Below are 15,014 nucleotides of genomic sequence, written 5' to 3'. Positions count from 1 at the left end.
CGGTCCATTGACCTGGAAAGTGTCACTGAGAAAATTCCTGACATCAGCCAGGTAGTTGGGTGGTGTACCATCTTGTGGGAAGTAAAAATTTTATTCATGGTCATCCTCATTGATCTGTGGTATCAAAAATTGTTGTAACATATCCAGGTACACTATACCATTGATGGTTCTCTCAAGGAGGATAAAGGGGCCATACACTTTGTTCTTGCTCAATGCACAAAAACGTTCAGTTTAGGGCTATCATGGATGTGTTGCAATGTTTGATGTGGATTTTTACTGCCTCAAATCCTACAGTTATATGTGTCAACTTTGACACTTGAGTGAAAAGTCGACTCATCAGAAAAGATGATTTTGTCCAAGAAATGTTCATCATCATGTAATCAATTTAACATATCTGCACATAAGTTCTTGTGAGCAATTTTATTAGTGTCTGTTATTTTGCTTGTACGATTGTCAATCTTTACCGTTTCAAATGCAAACGGTTTCTCTGCACACGCTAAACAGTCGTATGTGGGATCTGCAGTTTGCGATATGCATGCCAGGTTGATTTCATAGGACTGTTGACAAAACATTGTCTCACTCATTCAACAACATTGTCAGATGTGCTTGGATGACCTGATGATTTCCCATGTCTTACCAAGCACCCTGTATCTACAAAACATTTATGCCACTCATAAACTGTTGGCCTACTACGAGGATCTTTAGTGTACATGGTATGGAAATTACACTGAACTGTCATCACTGACTTTGATTTTTCAAACCAAAATACACCGCTAGCATGCTCAGTTCCAATGAAGACAGTCATATTTAATGCAACTGCCGCTAGCCCTCGTTATGGTGTGATTCGGCACTAGCAAACCATGCGAGACAAAACTTGATATATTTCCCTACAAATTGACACTACAATCACCTTTGTAGGTACTATGAATTAATTTATATGAATTTTCAAAGTTGTAAAGTCCTTTCTGAAACACACTGTATTGACAGTTGAGTCAGCAATGTTACATGGTTACAGACAGTTAGCATCTTTGGTATTCTCTAGGTCACATCTTTCTTCTTATCAGCTACATTATGTTGCTTGTATGACTTGTGTTTATGTGTTTATATGAATATTTGTAATGTAATGCTAATAATTAAAATTCTTCTGGGTGCAGTATAGCATCAGTGTGTAAAATACTTGATTCATAAACCTTAAAACCAATATGTCAATCACATTACAATGCCCTTTCTCAGGGAACGACTGGTTTGGGTGGAGGAAAGGTGCCTCTCACCCTAGAATATAAAAGTCAATTCATGACAAAAGAGAGATGGTAGGATAGAAACTATTTGTGGGCTAACCGGCTTGTCAGTGATTGATGACAGTCTGCAAATCAGCACTTGTTTTCCTTCCTGGTGTGCATGGAAATGCACTGACAGCCCCTCTGTGGCTGTTTATTTGTTGGGCTGTTGCTTCTGTGCCCAGTAAGGTTCCTGCATCGTGACCAATCATGGCCCATTGGACAGAGACAGCCACAACCAGAATGCTAGAAGTAGGTAACTGTCCTCTCTATTGATGTTGTCAGGCTGCTTAATAATTTCAGTTGCCTCTTGAATTTTGTGTTGCTGCATCCACCACTTTTTTGTCAGAACATGGTCTTCCTGGAACAAGATAGGCTGCCCACAATCGTGTTGGTGTTACACTATTGCCAATTAATTATGCTGTGCTAATCACACACAGCGTTCATGTTCTGCTCTGCATTTGATAATTGGTCTCCTTGTTCCTCCTATGTAGACAGCCCTGAACTCACAATGTAGTTCTTATACTCCTGCAGTATCTAGTTTGCTGACTGCATCCTTGATGGAACCTAAAGAAAGGATATGTTGACTACAGAGATTGCAGTAACAGGCAACTGTACAGCAAGCATTTATAGCTGTCATCAATTATCAGTGAATGACTCAGATAACATTGATAGAATAATTCATAAGGAAGCCAGCATGGAGAAAATGTTGGTCAGCAGTTGATGGCAAAAGAAATTTCAGTAACTGACAGGGAACAAACAGCATACACAGCCAAATCTGGATATAGCTTGTACTGTGGTAAACACCAAGATGCAGATTATCAGTATGGTGGCTGCTGCCTCATCCAAACAAGACACAGTCAGGGCAGAAGCACCACAGGCACAAAGATGCGAGCTGGCGCCAGTGTCATAGAGACTCTCCACTTGCACAGGTTCCACCACCGCCACAGCCAGTGCTGAGGATGAAGATATCGACTTCGCCTCAGGCAACTGCTGGCTGAGTACAATCTGCCAATGAGCACATGACAATGGATAGAAACCTATTCGGAAGATAGAAGAGCAGTTCTCACCCTCTTGGTTACAGATCATCATCCAGGGCTGACTTAGACAGGGAACATCGTTTAGTGAACTCTTAGAAGTGAACAGACAGTTGTTGTAAATTGTATTTGTATGTACTGTGAAGTTTACCTATGATTATTTGCACTTAGCCATTGAGGGCCTATTTTGTGTTATATTACATGCAGTGTTGCAGACTTCATTATCCAAGTCACAAAAATAAGTGAACCTTTTTATCTTATTTGTGTGACTTTGTTTCTAATTCATTGGAGTGTTGTAGAACCTTCATTCTCCTATTGTTACCTGACCCTTGGGCATAGCTGCATAATAGTGGCAGGTAGAAATTATTTATCAGTGTAGTGCACCAGAAGCCAGTTCACGAACTCACTAACTTGACCTTCCATAACAACAGTGGCAACTCTGCCTCCACAGCAATTGTGACGAGGCCTTTAAAAAACTGGTGATGAGGGTTTACAAAAGTGGCAACATCAGTTCTGTCCAAATGGTTTAACTTTGCAGTAGCATCCATGAAAATTCCTACAGAGGGGATCATTCAGTCTGTGGAGGCATCTCTCCATCAAGTACCACACGTAGAAAGAAGAAAAGATAAGGCAAGAAATTGTCAGAATATTACAAGGAGCAAAGCCACCAAGACACAATATTACACATGAAGGAAGACAGGTCATAAAAGAGCTCAGGAATAACAAGCATGTTGTGGTCCTGTATGCAGACAAAGGAAAAAGAAAATGGACACACTTTGAGCGAACCCTTAGGAGTGATCCAATGGTGAGGATAGTCAAGAACATGAATGTCCTTATGAATGACTCAAGAATTGATCCAGATACAGCCAGGAGGGCCAGGAGGCTCATCACCAAAGTTCCTGTCCCTCCTAGAATTTATGGAGTACCTTCTTAGGGGAAGGGTTACCCACTCAGGTCTGTAGCATTATGTAGCAAAACATCTGGCATCTAAATTGTGCTTTCTTTCGGGGCAAAGATACTCATACATGAAGGATTCTTCTCAGTTTTTACAGCTGAGTAAGGAGGAATGGATACAGTCAACTAATACTATGGTTAGTTTCAATATCAAGTCAGTCGTTATCTGTATACCAGAGGAGATCATTCACATCTTACAGAAGCAGAACCCACCCGATATTTGTGATTTAGTGTGTTTATGCCTATCACCAGCATACTCCACCTGGCAGGGAAAATATTACGAGCAATTAGATGAGTGGCAATGGACTACCCACTCTCCCCAGTTGCTGTGGACATCTTTATGGTAGGATTTGAATAAACAGCTCTAGCCTCTATACCCTTACACCCATGTTGCTGGATACTGTATGTAGACAACACATTCATTATCTGGCCACAAGGGGAGGTGGTGTTTGGAAGCTTCTTTCTGCATTTAAAGAATCTGCATAAGAACATTCAGTTCACTCATGAAACTGAAAACAATGGTGCATTACCATTTTTGGATGTGGAAGTATATAGAACTGCAGATGGTACACTGGGACACAAAGTGTACTGGAAACCAACATACAAATTGGTAACAGCACCATCACCCTACTCAGAAATATTCAGTTTTTCACATGCAGAGTGCCTGTGTCTGCCAGATAAGTGACACTGACAGCATCAAAGAAGAATTGAAGGAGCTGTACCACATGTTTTATGCCAATGGCTATGACAACAACGTTATAAGAAAGGTAACCAAGGTCAACCAAAACACAACAAAAGTAGATGGCAAGGAAGAGAATCTTCCAGTAGTGCATTTACAACATGTGAAGAGTGTCAGTGAACGGTTAGGTAACATCCTCCGCTGATGAATTTTTAAACAAATTTTTCACAGCAGCCACAGAATCCAAAACATAATAGAGGCAGTTAGCACACATCTAGGCGAACATGAACACTATGTGCGATTATCACAATAAATCAGTGACAGAGGAACACCATCACGACTGTGGACAGCCTATCTTGTCCCAGGAGGCCCGTGTGCTGGTGAGAGTCATGGACATGTCAATACAAAATTCGAGAAGCAACTTGAATTATCGAGCAGCCACACAGTATCAGTAGAGAGGATGGCTACAAACTCCCAGCGTCCTGGCTGCTGTCTGTCTTTGTCCAACAGGCCACAAGCAGTTGTGGGACAGAAGCCTCACAGGACACATACCTGACAGCCTTAATAAACAGATATAGAGGGACTGTCAGTGCATTTCCGTGCACACCAGGAAGAAAAATATGCCCATAAAAAATTGAGCATTGATTTGCAGACTATCATCAATCACTGACAAGCTGGCTAGCCCACATATAGCTTCCGTCCTACCCTCTCCCTTTTGTCATGACTAGCCTATTATATTCTAGGGCCAATAAAGTATCACAAAAATGACATATTGACACTGATCGTCTACAGTAAACAGAGGCACCTTTCCTCCACACAAACCTGCCTTGCCCTGAGGAATGCCATTGTAATGTGGTCTAAATGCTGGTTCTACAGTTTACAGCTAAAGTATTTTGTACAATGACACGGTACCACACTCAGAAGAATTTTAATCATCATACTGATTGCAAAAGCCTACATAGTTAATTTAATACTATTGTTTTCTTTTATGGAATTGGTTATGTCAGACAGTGTTGTGGTGTGCAAGGTTTGTAATAGTTTCCCAATGTTGAATCCAGAATGGAATGTAACAACATTATGAAAAGGAAAGTTGCTACTCACCATATAGTGCAGATGCTGGGTCACAGATAGGCACAACAAAAAGACTGTCACAAATAAATAAAGCTTTCAGCCATTAAGGCCTTCATCAACAATACACACACACACACACACACACACACACACACACACAAAAAGCATGCAAACCCAACTCACACACATGACAGCTGCCTCAGGCAACTGAAACCACACTGTGAGCAGCAGCACCAGTGCATGATGGGAGTGACAACTGGGTGGGGGTGAGGAGGGGGCTGGGGCAGAGAGGGGGAGGGATAGTATGGTGGAGGTGGTGGACAGTGAAGTGCTGCAGGTTAGATGGACAGGCAGGGGAGAGGTGGTGAGGGGGGGGGGGTTTCTTTCCAGTCTCCCACCACCTCCCACATGCACAGTCTGTGCCATATGGATCCTTCCCACCAACACCAGCTTTTCTGAATTGCACAGATGGGAACTCTCCCTGCAAGACATCCTACATTCACATAACCCTCCTGACCTCAACTTTCGTTAGTCACTGACCTCACCCATCCAGCCCCTTCCCTGTTCCCATTCCAGCACTACACAGCCATCATTCCACTATCACACAGTCTTTTTACTTCTCTCCTTTTCCACTCCTTCCCCCCCCCCCCTCTCCACCTCTCCCCTGCCCCTCCATCTAATCTGTAGCATTTCACTGTCCACCACCTCCACCATACTATCCCTCCCCCTCCCCACCCCAGCCCCCTCCTTACCCCTACCCAGTTGCCACTCCCATCATGCACTGGTGCTGCTGCTCGCAGTGTGGTTTCAGTTGCCTGAGACTGCGGTCGTGTGTGTGTGTGTGTGTGTGTGTGTGTGTGTGTGTGTGTGTGTCTATTGTTGATGAAGGCCTTAATGGCCAAAAGCTTTTATTTATTTGTGACAGTCTTTTTGTTGTGCTTATCTGTGACTCAGCATCTGTGCTATATGGTGAGAGCAACTTTCCTTTTCATAGTATTGTTACATTCCATCCTGGATTTTCTGTTGTTTGAAATATAGTTTCTTTTTTCACTGTATCATCTAAGACAAGTCCTCGAGGTTGGCTTCTATTGGCTTCTCTGTTTGTGGCAAATAATTCATGTCAGTATTTTGCAGCCATGAGTTACTAAACAGCTTTGGTAATGCTCACACCTGTCATCATTCGCTCTCTTTGGAACTGGAATTATTACATTCTTCTTGAATACAATTATTGCAGTGCCTATATTTTTACAGTATCTCTATAGCTTGATGCAAATGTCCTTCAGGCATGCACACATGTTTGAAGGAACAGGCCCTGCTTGCAATTTACAACCATATTAAATACATGAAATGTATTTGCAAATTGTGAATACGGTTATAGACCAACAGTACCAGTTACTACAGACATACGAAAATTTGTACCAGACCAGGAGTCAGACCTGGATTTCCTGCTCATTGTGTGCTGTTACCTTAATCACTTTGGCTATGCAAACATGCCTCCAGTACAGTTCCAAATCTTGAGATGTCCTATTGTGTGCTTCCCATACTGCTCCCACATTATATGATTTCCGCACAGAGAGAGACAATGTGTTTACTCATCAGTTTACCTTTCCTTTGACATGAAATACAGTTCCTGCAGTGTCTGTATAGTTTGATGTGAGCATCCCTCAGACAGGCCAAAGGAAATCAAAGGCAAACTGATGAACAATAATATTGTCTCTCACTGTGTGGGCATCAAATAATGTGCAAGTGGTACATGATGCAAACACTAAGACATATGGAGGTTTGGATTGGTCATGGAGGTGTACATGAATAGCCAAAGTTGTGGAAAACCAGTGTTCAAGTCCTGGTCCAGCACACATTTTCAATCTTCTTGAAGCATGAGGATGTTTCACCTGACTCATGTATCTTGCGTATCAGGAGGAATAATTTTGCCATGGCTCTGTCAATGAACTCAATAATTCTGAGGTAATGTTGTCTAGCCTAGGGGTCTTATTTTGGCTCAGGTCTTTCAGTTATGCCAGGAGGTTGGTTTGACATGGCATGCAGGCCGCTGGTGCATACTGCCAGTTCCTTGGTAGCTGTGAAATCAGAAATGCTCCATTATCAGTTACAGTCTTTGCTCATAGAGACTCTCGTGCAATAGCTGTTGGCAGTGACTCAAAGGCATGGTCAGGTACTGGCACCATGGCTCAGATTGGCAGGGGGCTTGTTGTGACTGGCCAGTAGCTGCTCCATCCTGCAAAGCACAGTGGTGCAGTGGCCTTGTGCAGTAACTATTCCCCAATAAGTCATCATATCTTGACAATGGATAAAGATTACTGGATAAAAAAAGTTGTTTTGACTTTATCCATTTATCTACCTTTGTGCAAAGTTTGAACCGATTTGTACAAGTTTAAGGTATATAAGTGGCACACTTCAAAAACATTCCAGAGAAACATGATTTTGCATGTAAAATCTAAACAGTGCACATACAAATGGTGCCACTATCTGAGCTTTAATTTCAATCCAGTTAAAATCTCTTGCAAAAGGAATTAATTGATTCACACAGTTTGCCTTGACACCAGCTGCAGTTCATCACTCAACTTACAGAGTCCTTAGGTCGTATAGGCAGTGATGCTAATCAACGTAAGACTTTCATCTGTAACAGTGTAACAGAAATTCACACATACATGTCTGCTAGTCAATGGAGATGTTGTCCTGGAGATGATAATCCAGCAGATCACCAAACATGGGTATTTCTTGGCAACAAAATTCAATCTGTGCATATTTAGTGGAAAGGACCACCATGGCTTAGATTCCCAGAAGAATGTTGGATCTCTACTACTCAGAAACATGAATCATGACATCCCAGAAGAGAAAAGAAACATAAAGCATGTGATGGCACTTATTACACCTTCCAGCCTTGCAGACATTTCCAAATTCAGTTTATACTGGAGAGTAATTCATAAGATTATGTTTGTGGATTTCATCAGTGAGCAGCCTCATTCAATACTTCCTGATGTGTCACATCACTTTATCAGACTCCTCAGCTTTCAAAACCATATTGATCCTCATCGTGTTGGTGTCTGAACTGTGTTATCCAAACTTCAGAAAGAGTTTTGCATACTTAAAGGTTGTCAAATCATTAAAAAGGTCTTGCATACATATTTATCATGCAAAAGGACAACAGACTGAAACTTCCACACATGTAGATTGAATGGGATCATCCAAGCCCTCTACTGTCACTGGCCTGGTCATGCCTGTCTTGATGTAGAGAGGTCTACATCATGACTGGTATAGTCATGCAAAAGATCTATACAACACTCTTCACTTGTGCAACAGTGCATGCAATACATTTAGAACTGAACTCCAATATGAACACCGATGTATTTACAATGGTCTTAAAGAGAACTGCTAACAGACATGGATTGCTGCACACCATTTACACCAACAATGCAAAGACCTTTGACACAACCAATGCAGATTGTCTGAACTATGGAACTCACTGCCCTCCATAGGGGCCCATTGCTTCTTTGTCAAAAATGGAAGTTCATCACTCCTTGGTGGAAAGGATCATATGAGAGAATGGTGGGCACTATCAAACAATTCTCACAGAAAGTGCTGGGATGATCCAGATTAACTGCAGAACTACTCTACACCACCTTGGACAGCATCAAAACTGTAGTATGCTTATGGCTTATTTCTAACAATATTATGAAAAGCAAAGTTGCTACTCACCATATAGTGGAGATTCTGAGTCACAGATAGCCACAACAAATGCATCTGACACACAAATGACTGCAATCTCACACAACTGAAGCCACACTCAAGGCTTTGCCTTTGCAACCCTTATATCTCATTGAGATAATGTAGAACTTTCTGAAAAGTGACCAGTTAATAAGTGTTCCCTACTGGATATGAACCTAAAGTCACACACAAGCTGACTGTTATGGCATACAGTCAGCACTGGCACACCAGTCAGGAATGACAAGGAAGAGAAGGCTATGAGAATAGGTCAGCCAATCGCAGGCTGACCGACCTCCCTCCAGGACAACAACGTGACAGCAGTGGCACCTACATGTAGAGGACATAAGCACCATGCCTGACTGGTGGCAGCCCACTTTGCTAGCAGCGTCAGCCTTAGCGACTTCATTAACTATCTGCATGTAGCACAGCCTTGTGTTTGTCTATACTGAAGAAGACTGATTGTTTTGCATGTCACCCTTTGCTTGTGACTCATTCAAATTTAAGTAATGGTAATTGTCTTTTGTAATAAAACTCATTAATACAAGTTGTTTGATTGTTTGTCTAGCAAACCGAGTGTGCAGGATCCCTAGTCACAATACTGACCAAGGTATTCAAACTATATATAAAACTAGCAGGCAACTTCTGAAAAAGATGGACTGAGGAATAGCCCATGAAACTTAGCTTTTGAAAAATTATGAGCCAGTCCACAAGGTGTGTTAACTTCCAGCCTGGTTATGTGGATGAATATCCATGACATGACATATTTGGAGGAAATGGAAAATGGAATTGAGTGTTGAGAGATGAGACAGCAAAATAAGGACAGTAGTATTATGCACACCATAAGAGCAACAGATGGCACATTCAGTTCAGCTGGTACCCACCCCTGCTGGAAGTTGACCAGGATGGAGAGGATATTGGGAACCATTTAGACAAAGACGCATATACCTTAGATTTAATGTAATACTGATATTTGTGATCTTACTTATTCTAAATTCCTTGTAATATAAGTTCTGTGACTGTAAATAGAGAGCTGTGTTATTCTGGAATCACTGTTAACTACTGACATCACAACAGTCCCAATGCATATCTCAGGCATGCAGTCCCAGGAAGGTGGGTCAGTCTTGCTTTGGAATTGTCATTTACAGGTGCCAGACACCTCTCATCACTACTGATGGTAATCTGAGGCCTGAGGACAATCTGAAGAGGATTCTCCAGCCTACTGGCCAGTCCCGTAATCAACATTTCAGCATTGGGCTTTGTCTTTCAATACAATAAAGCATGAGCACGCCATAGTCACCTCATGATCACCTCCCTCCAGAAGGCAGGAATCAAATGAGCATTCTTGGGACCAGTTCAAACTTGCAATACGTCGTCACAGAAACCCTTCTCACACACTGGATTACCTCCAGTGATTGAGCAGTACTGTCTTAATTGTTGATCACTTTGTAAACAGTATGTTACAGATGATCCATTTGTGTTACAAAGCACAAGAATACAGTATTAAATGTTATCCAGCAGTAAATGTTGATTTCACAGATGTACACTTCCAAATTAACTGACTTTATTTTTGGTGTCATTTTGTACTTATTTCACAGGAACGTCTTTTATTTTTTTTAAAGGCTTATTCTTTTATTAGCTGCTTTTGTGAGAACTTTAAAATTGTCTCTACAAAAAATAGGTTTTAATTTAAAAAGATGTGAATTCACTGCTAAAAAAATAGTTTCTTCCTTGCTAAGTAATGTAAGAGTCTTCAAAGATTGCAAAACACTTTAGAATTAATGTAAAAAAATCCTCCCCTGATTTTAGTTTAGTTTTAATCAGATAGCATGTTCCCATAAGTTATGTGCACCATATAATCTGAACATACAAAATGCACCTTTCTACTGGTTATTCATATTTAAACAGGGCTGAATGCTGACCACTTACAGAAGAAAGATGTAACAACAAATGTTGCACCACATAAGCTACAAGTTCAATTAAAAAAATTAATAGCTTAGAAGTAACTTTTTCTGACTACTTTCAAAACTATACTAGCATTGCAGCCTGTTTGTGACAGGTGATTGCCTGTCAGCAACAGACATGGCGCTCAGTGATAATGTGTAGAAATGACATTCACAGGAACTGAAACTCAGCTAATAGAAGTTACACAATCATTCCAGATAACTTATTACCTGCGTTTTTATACTAAGATATGAAGTTTCCAAGCAGTCACATAGTGCATAAAGCCTATCACGTGGCATACTCTTTGAGGAAAAAACTGTTATCAATGCTATGACATGTAAAGGGGGAGGGGGAAACCACTGATGATAGTAAAATTATCCCCAAAAGTGTCTAGGATCACAAACAAAGTTTTGCATCAAGGTAGACCCAAAAACCACATATCATGGAAGTAATTTGTGACTGCCTTCTTCTGACCAGTTTTGAAGTGCTAGTTGTGTATCTGTATTGACCAGCATCTGATATACACTTATTCACTGTAGTATTGCCTCTTGGTTTCCACCAAGAGGAAGGGAAATGGTGAAAGCCAGTTTTGGCACACAAGGGGATATTGAGCCCAACACACTTACCTGATGGACACATCATCCTGATTTTGCCACGTGAGACATCATGGAAACTTTTTAAACTAAATTTATATTGAAGACCTTGCTGCAAGGTGCACTTTCAGGGGCCGGCCGCGGTGGTCTAGCGGTTCTGGCGCTGCAGTCCGGAGCCGCGGGACTGCTACGGTCGTGGGTTCGAATCCCGCCTCGGGCATGGGTGTGTGTAATGTCCTTAGGTTAGTTAGGTTTAAGTAGTTCTAAGTTCTAGGGGACTTATGACCTAAGATGTTGAGTCCCATAGTGCTCAGAGCCATTTGAACCATTTTTTTGCACTTTCAGGAATTTTACGCTGACTCTATCTTTCCATTGCTAGTCATACACAGTGAAGAAAATTTCTTCTACTTCCGAAATTCAAACCAGCTATCTCAGGTTAAGTTCCACCACAACAGCAAACTTCACTGTCTGCTGCAGGGGCAGATTTCTTATAAAGCAAAGGGGTCTGCAAAAGTAAACTAAAATTAATACAGAAAAAAAAAATACTACTGTGTTGCTGCCATATCATATTATTTCTCTGGAATCACTAAACGACATGTAAAATATATGTTGAAATACTTTCTTTAATTAAATATTTCATTCAATTTTATATTTTACAGTCAGAAATTTCTTCTTTCTTCTCTCTCTGTTTTCACAAATGGAACTAATAGCAATGTACTGTCTCACATTTATGTAACTAATACAAGCAATATCAGATAGTTTCAAATATATATGTCACAAGAAATGTGAAATTAAATCAAGTAAATACAATGCCCATAACTAAGGAAATAAAAATTAATGTATGTTTATTTTTGTAGTTGAAAGGTGAGGCAATGCGAAAAATTTGGCGCATGCTGATGGAAGACCTACCAAAGCGACTTGATGTATTTGAACATTATGGAGTGGACCACTACATGAGTGCAGTGGGACTAACTGTATTACCCAAATACAGAGGGCAAAATGTGGGACTCGAGATCTTACGCACTCGATTTAAGCTTGTGAAAGGTGTTGGACTGAAGGTAACAGCTACAGCATTCACTGCCATGGCTTCTCAAAAACAAGCACAGCGTGCAGGCTACGAGTTGTTGACTGAAATGGCATATAATGATTACAAGGTAGATGGAAAAGTAGTCTTCCCAGGAATGACTACACCATCAGTGAAATATATGGGCAAATACATACCTTAACTAAATATTTATACAAAGATGTTCCATTTATTTCTAAATCTGTTTTTGCATATCATAAACTGAAGTGCTCTGAAAGTACCAACTTTCAGAAGCATCAAGGCAGAGGAAATGGGTTTTTGCAATGTAACCACTGTGCTAGAAATGTTTGGTTGACAGGCAGTAAGATTACTGGATGTGTCAGAATGTGCTCATGACAAATGGTAGATAATGAAACTATTAAACTGTGTCATTCAATAAATGCCATAAACTTATGTGACAGTGGTATGAAAAATGTGCATGAATTTTCAGCAGACACGTGACTAAATGAGTTGTCAGTAGCAGAGATAATGCATGTCACATAACAATTCAAATTAACATAAGTGACTTCTTACTTAACATTACAAGCATTTTCTGCTTAGAACCTATGTGTGTTTAACACTGGTTTCTTTTATAGGCTAGATTATGTCTTGATTTAGAATAGTTAGTTATTGTGTGTCATAAAAGCATCTCATTGTATTTTTCTTTGTAAAATAACACTGGTTATTTGTATTAAACTGACAAAGAAATGTGTATCTCTACAAGTTACATAAGTACAGAGTAATATTTTACTTTACAACTTGCAAAGATTTCCACTAAAGTAATAAATTACAAGTGATTCCCTTGAGTTACAAATAAAAAGTACTCTTGTAAAGTCTATTGACTTTTGTAATTATCATCAAAAGTACTCAGTTACCTAATAAACTAATGACTATTTCTCATGTGTTGAAGTTCATGGACTACAGTGAAGCTGACTAGAGCCCAGATTTTTTTATGTAATTACATATTAATTTTGTGCTCTACTATGGACTTGAAAAGTAAAAATGTTGATGATTTATGTTCTCACAGTTGATCTATTTCATTTTGTCATTACATATATTTACACATTTCACCATAATTACATGTTTTTATATATTTATATTTTATTCTGTATAACACAGTGTACTGAAACCATTCCTGAGGTTATTAAAAATCGCTGGGGAGAAAAGAACGAACACCGAATAAATGGACAAGCAATGATAAGTCCACTACACAGGAAACAAGAAAGGATAGACACCATCAATTACCAGGTGTATCTTTACTTCCAGTATCTACAGAATTATATCTAAAACACTATTGAATAAAGATGATGTGACTTACCAAATGAAAGTGCTGGCAGGTCGACAGACACACAAACGAACACAAACATACACACAAAATTCAAGCTTTCGCAACAAACTGTTGCCTCATCAGGAAAGAGGGAAGGAGAGGGAAAGACGAAAGGATGTGGGTTTTAAGGGAGAAGGTAAGGAGTCATTCCAATCCCGGGAGCGGAAAGACCTACCTTAGGGGGAAAAAAGGACGGGTATACACTCGCACACACACACATATCCATCCACACATATACAGACACAAGCAGACATCTCACAAGCAGACATATATGTCTGCTTGTGTCTGTATATGTGTGGATGGATATGTGTGTGTGTGTGCGCGAGTGTATACCCGTCCTTTTTTCCCCCTAAGGTAGGTCTTTCCGCTCCCGGGATTGGAATGACTCCTTACCTTCTCCCTTAAAACCCACATCCTTTCGTCTTTCCCTCTCCTTCCCTCTTTCCTGATGAGGCAACAGTTTGTTGCGAAAGCTTGAATTTTGTGTGTATGTTTGTGTTCGTTTGTGTGTCTGTCGACCTGCCAGCACTTTCATTTGGTAAGTCACATCATCTTTGTTTTTAGATAATTTTTCCTACGTGGAATGTTTCCCTCTATTATAACACTATTGAATAAGATAGAAGATCAAGTAGGACATACAACTGGTGAGTACCAAGTGGGGTTCAGGAAAAGCATATTGTGTCCACAGCAAATTTACCTTCGAGTTCAAAGAGGCCTATGACAGATAGACAGTATTCCTAACACTAAAAGAAGCAGTTATCAATAAAACTGCCATACAGTTAGTCAAACAGGTACTCAAGAGTTACATTCTTAGGAGAAGTTTTGGAGTCCTTCAGAACTAACACAGGAGTGTGGGCTGACAATGGGTTCTCACCTGCTTTCTTTAATTATGTACTAGACAAAGTCATGAGAGAGTGGGATGAAGAATTACAAAAGAAAAATGTGGTATTGATGACATTTTTATTGATATCACCCAGTGCATTGCGTGCCACTCACAGTTATGCGGGAGACAGCACTTTCGAACATCCTGCTAGTGTGCCACCGGGTGAGTGCACTCTTGCATCACTTGCTGTCTCTGACCTCACTGCCTGTGACTCTGATTGGTCAGTATATCTTTTTAAGCAGCTCCACTCACAGCTTTGCCCAGATTCAGTGAACTTACAGACTTATCAACTTTAGTACAGAAGTCTGCAGTGAGGAAATTATATTGATGTAGCATTATGCTACCAAACATTATTATGTGTCAGTGGCTTATCTGAGTGTGTCAGCTTGAAGGCTGTTTGTTTCTGTCAAGAACATTGCTCTCAATGAACATAACTCAGCACCACTGAGGAACATACAGCCAT

At 40.4% G+C, this 15,014-nt stretch overlaps 1 protein-coding gene across 1 annotated transcript in view; it reads left to right on the top strand.

Annotated features, from left to right (window-relative positions):
* Positions 1-13,365, top strand: part of LOC126194861 (uncharacterized) — a 38,528-nt gene extending 25,163 nt beyond the window's left edge. Inside the window, exon 2 of the mRNA XM_049933206.1 lies at positions 12,136-13,365. Within this exon, the coding sequence (XP_049789163.1) occupies positions 12,136-12,504 (369 nt within the window). The 3' untranslated portion in view covers positions 12,505-13,365. The remainder of the gene's footprint in view (positions 1-12,135) is intronic.
* Positions 13,366-15,014: the final 1,649 nt, after the last annotated feature.

This window comes from Schistocerca nitens, chromosome 7 (assembly GCF_023898315.1).
Source record: "Schistocerca nitens isolate TAMUIC-IGC-003100 chromosome 7, iqSchNite1.1, whole genome shotgun sequence".
NCBI lineage: Eukaryota > Metazoa > Arthropoda > Insecta > Orthoptera > Acrididae > Schistocerca > Schistocerca nitens.
This window is presented reverse-complemented; position numbering and strand designations above follow the sequence as displayed.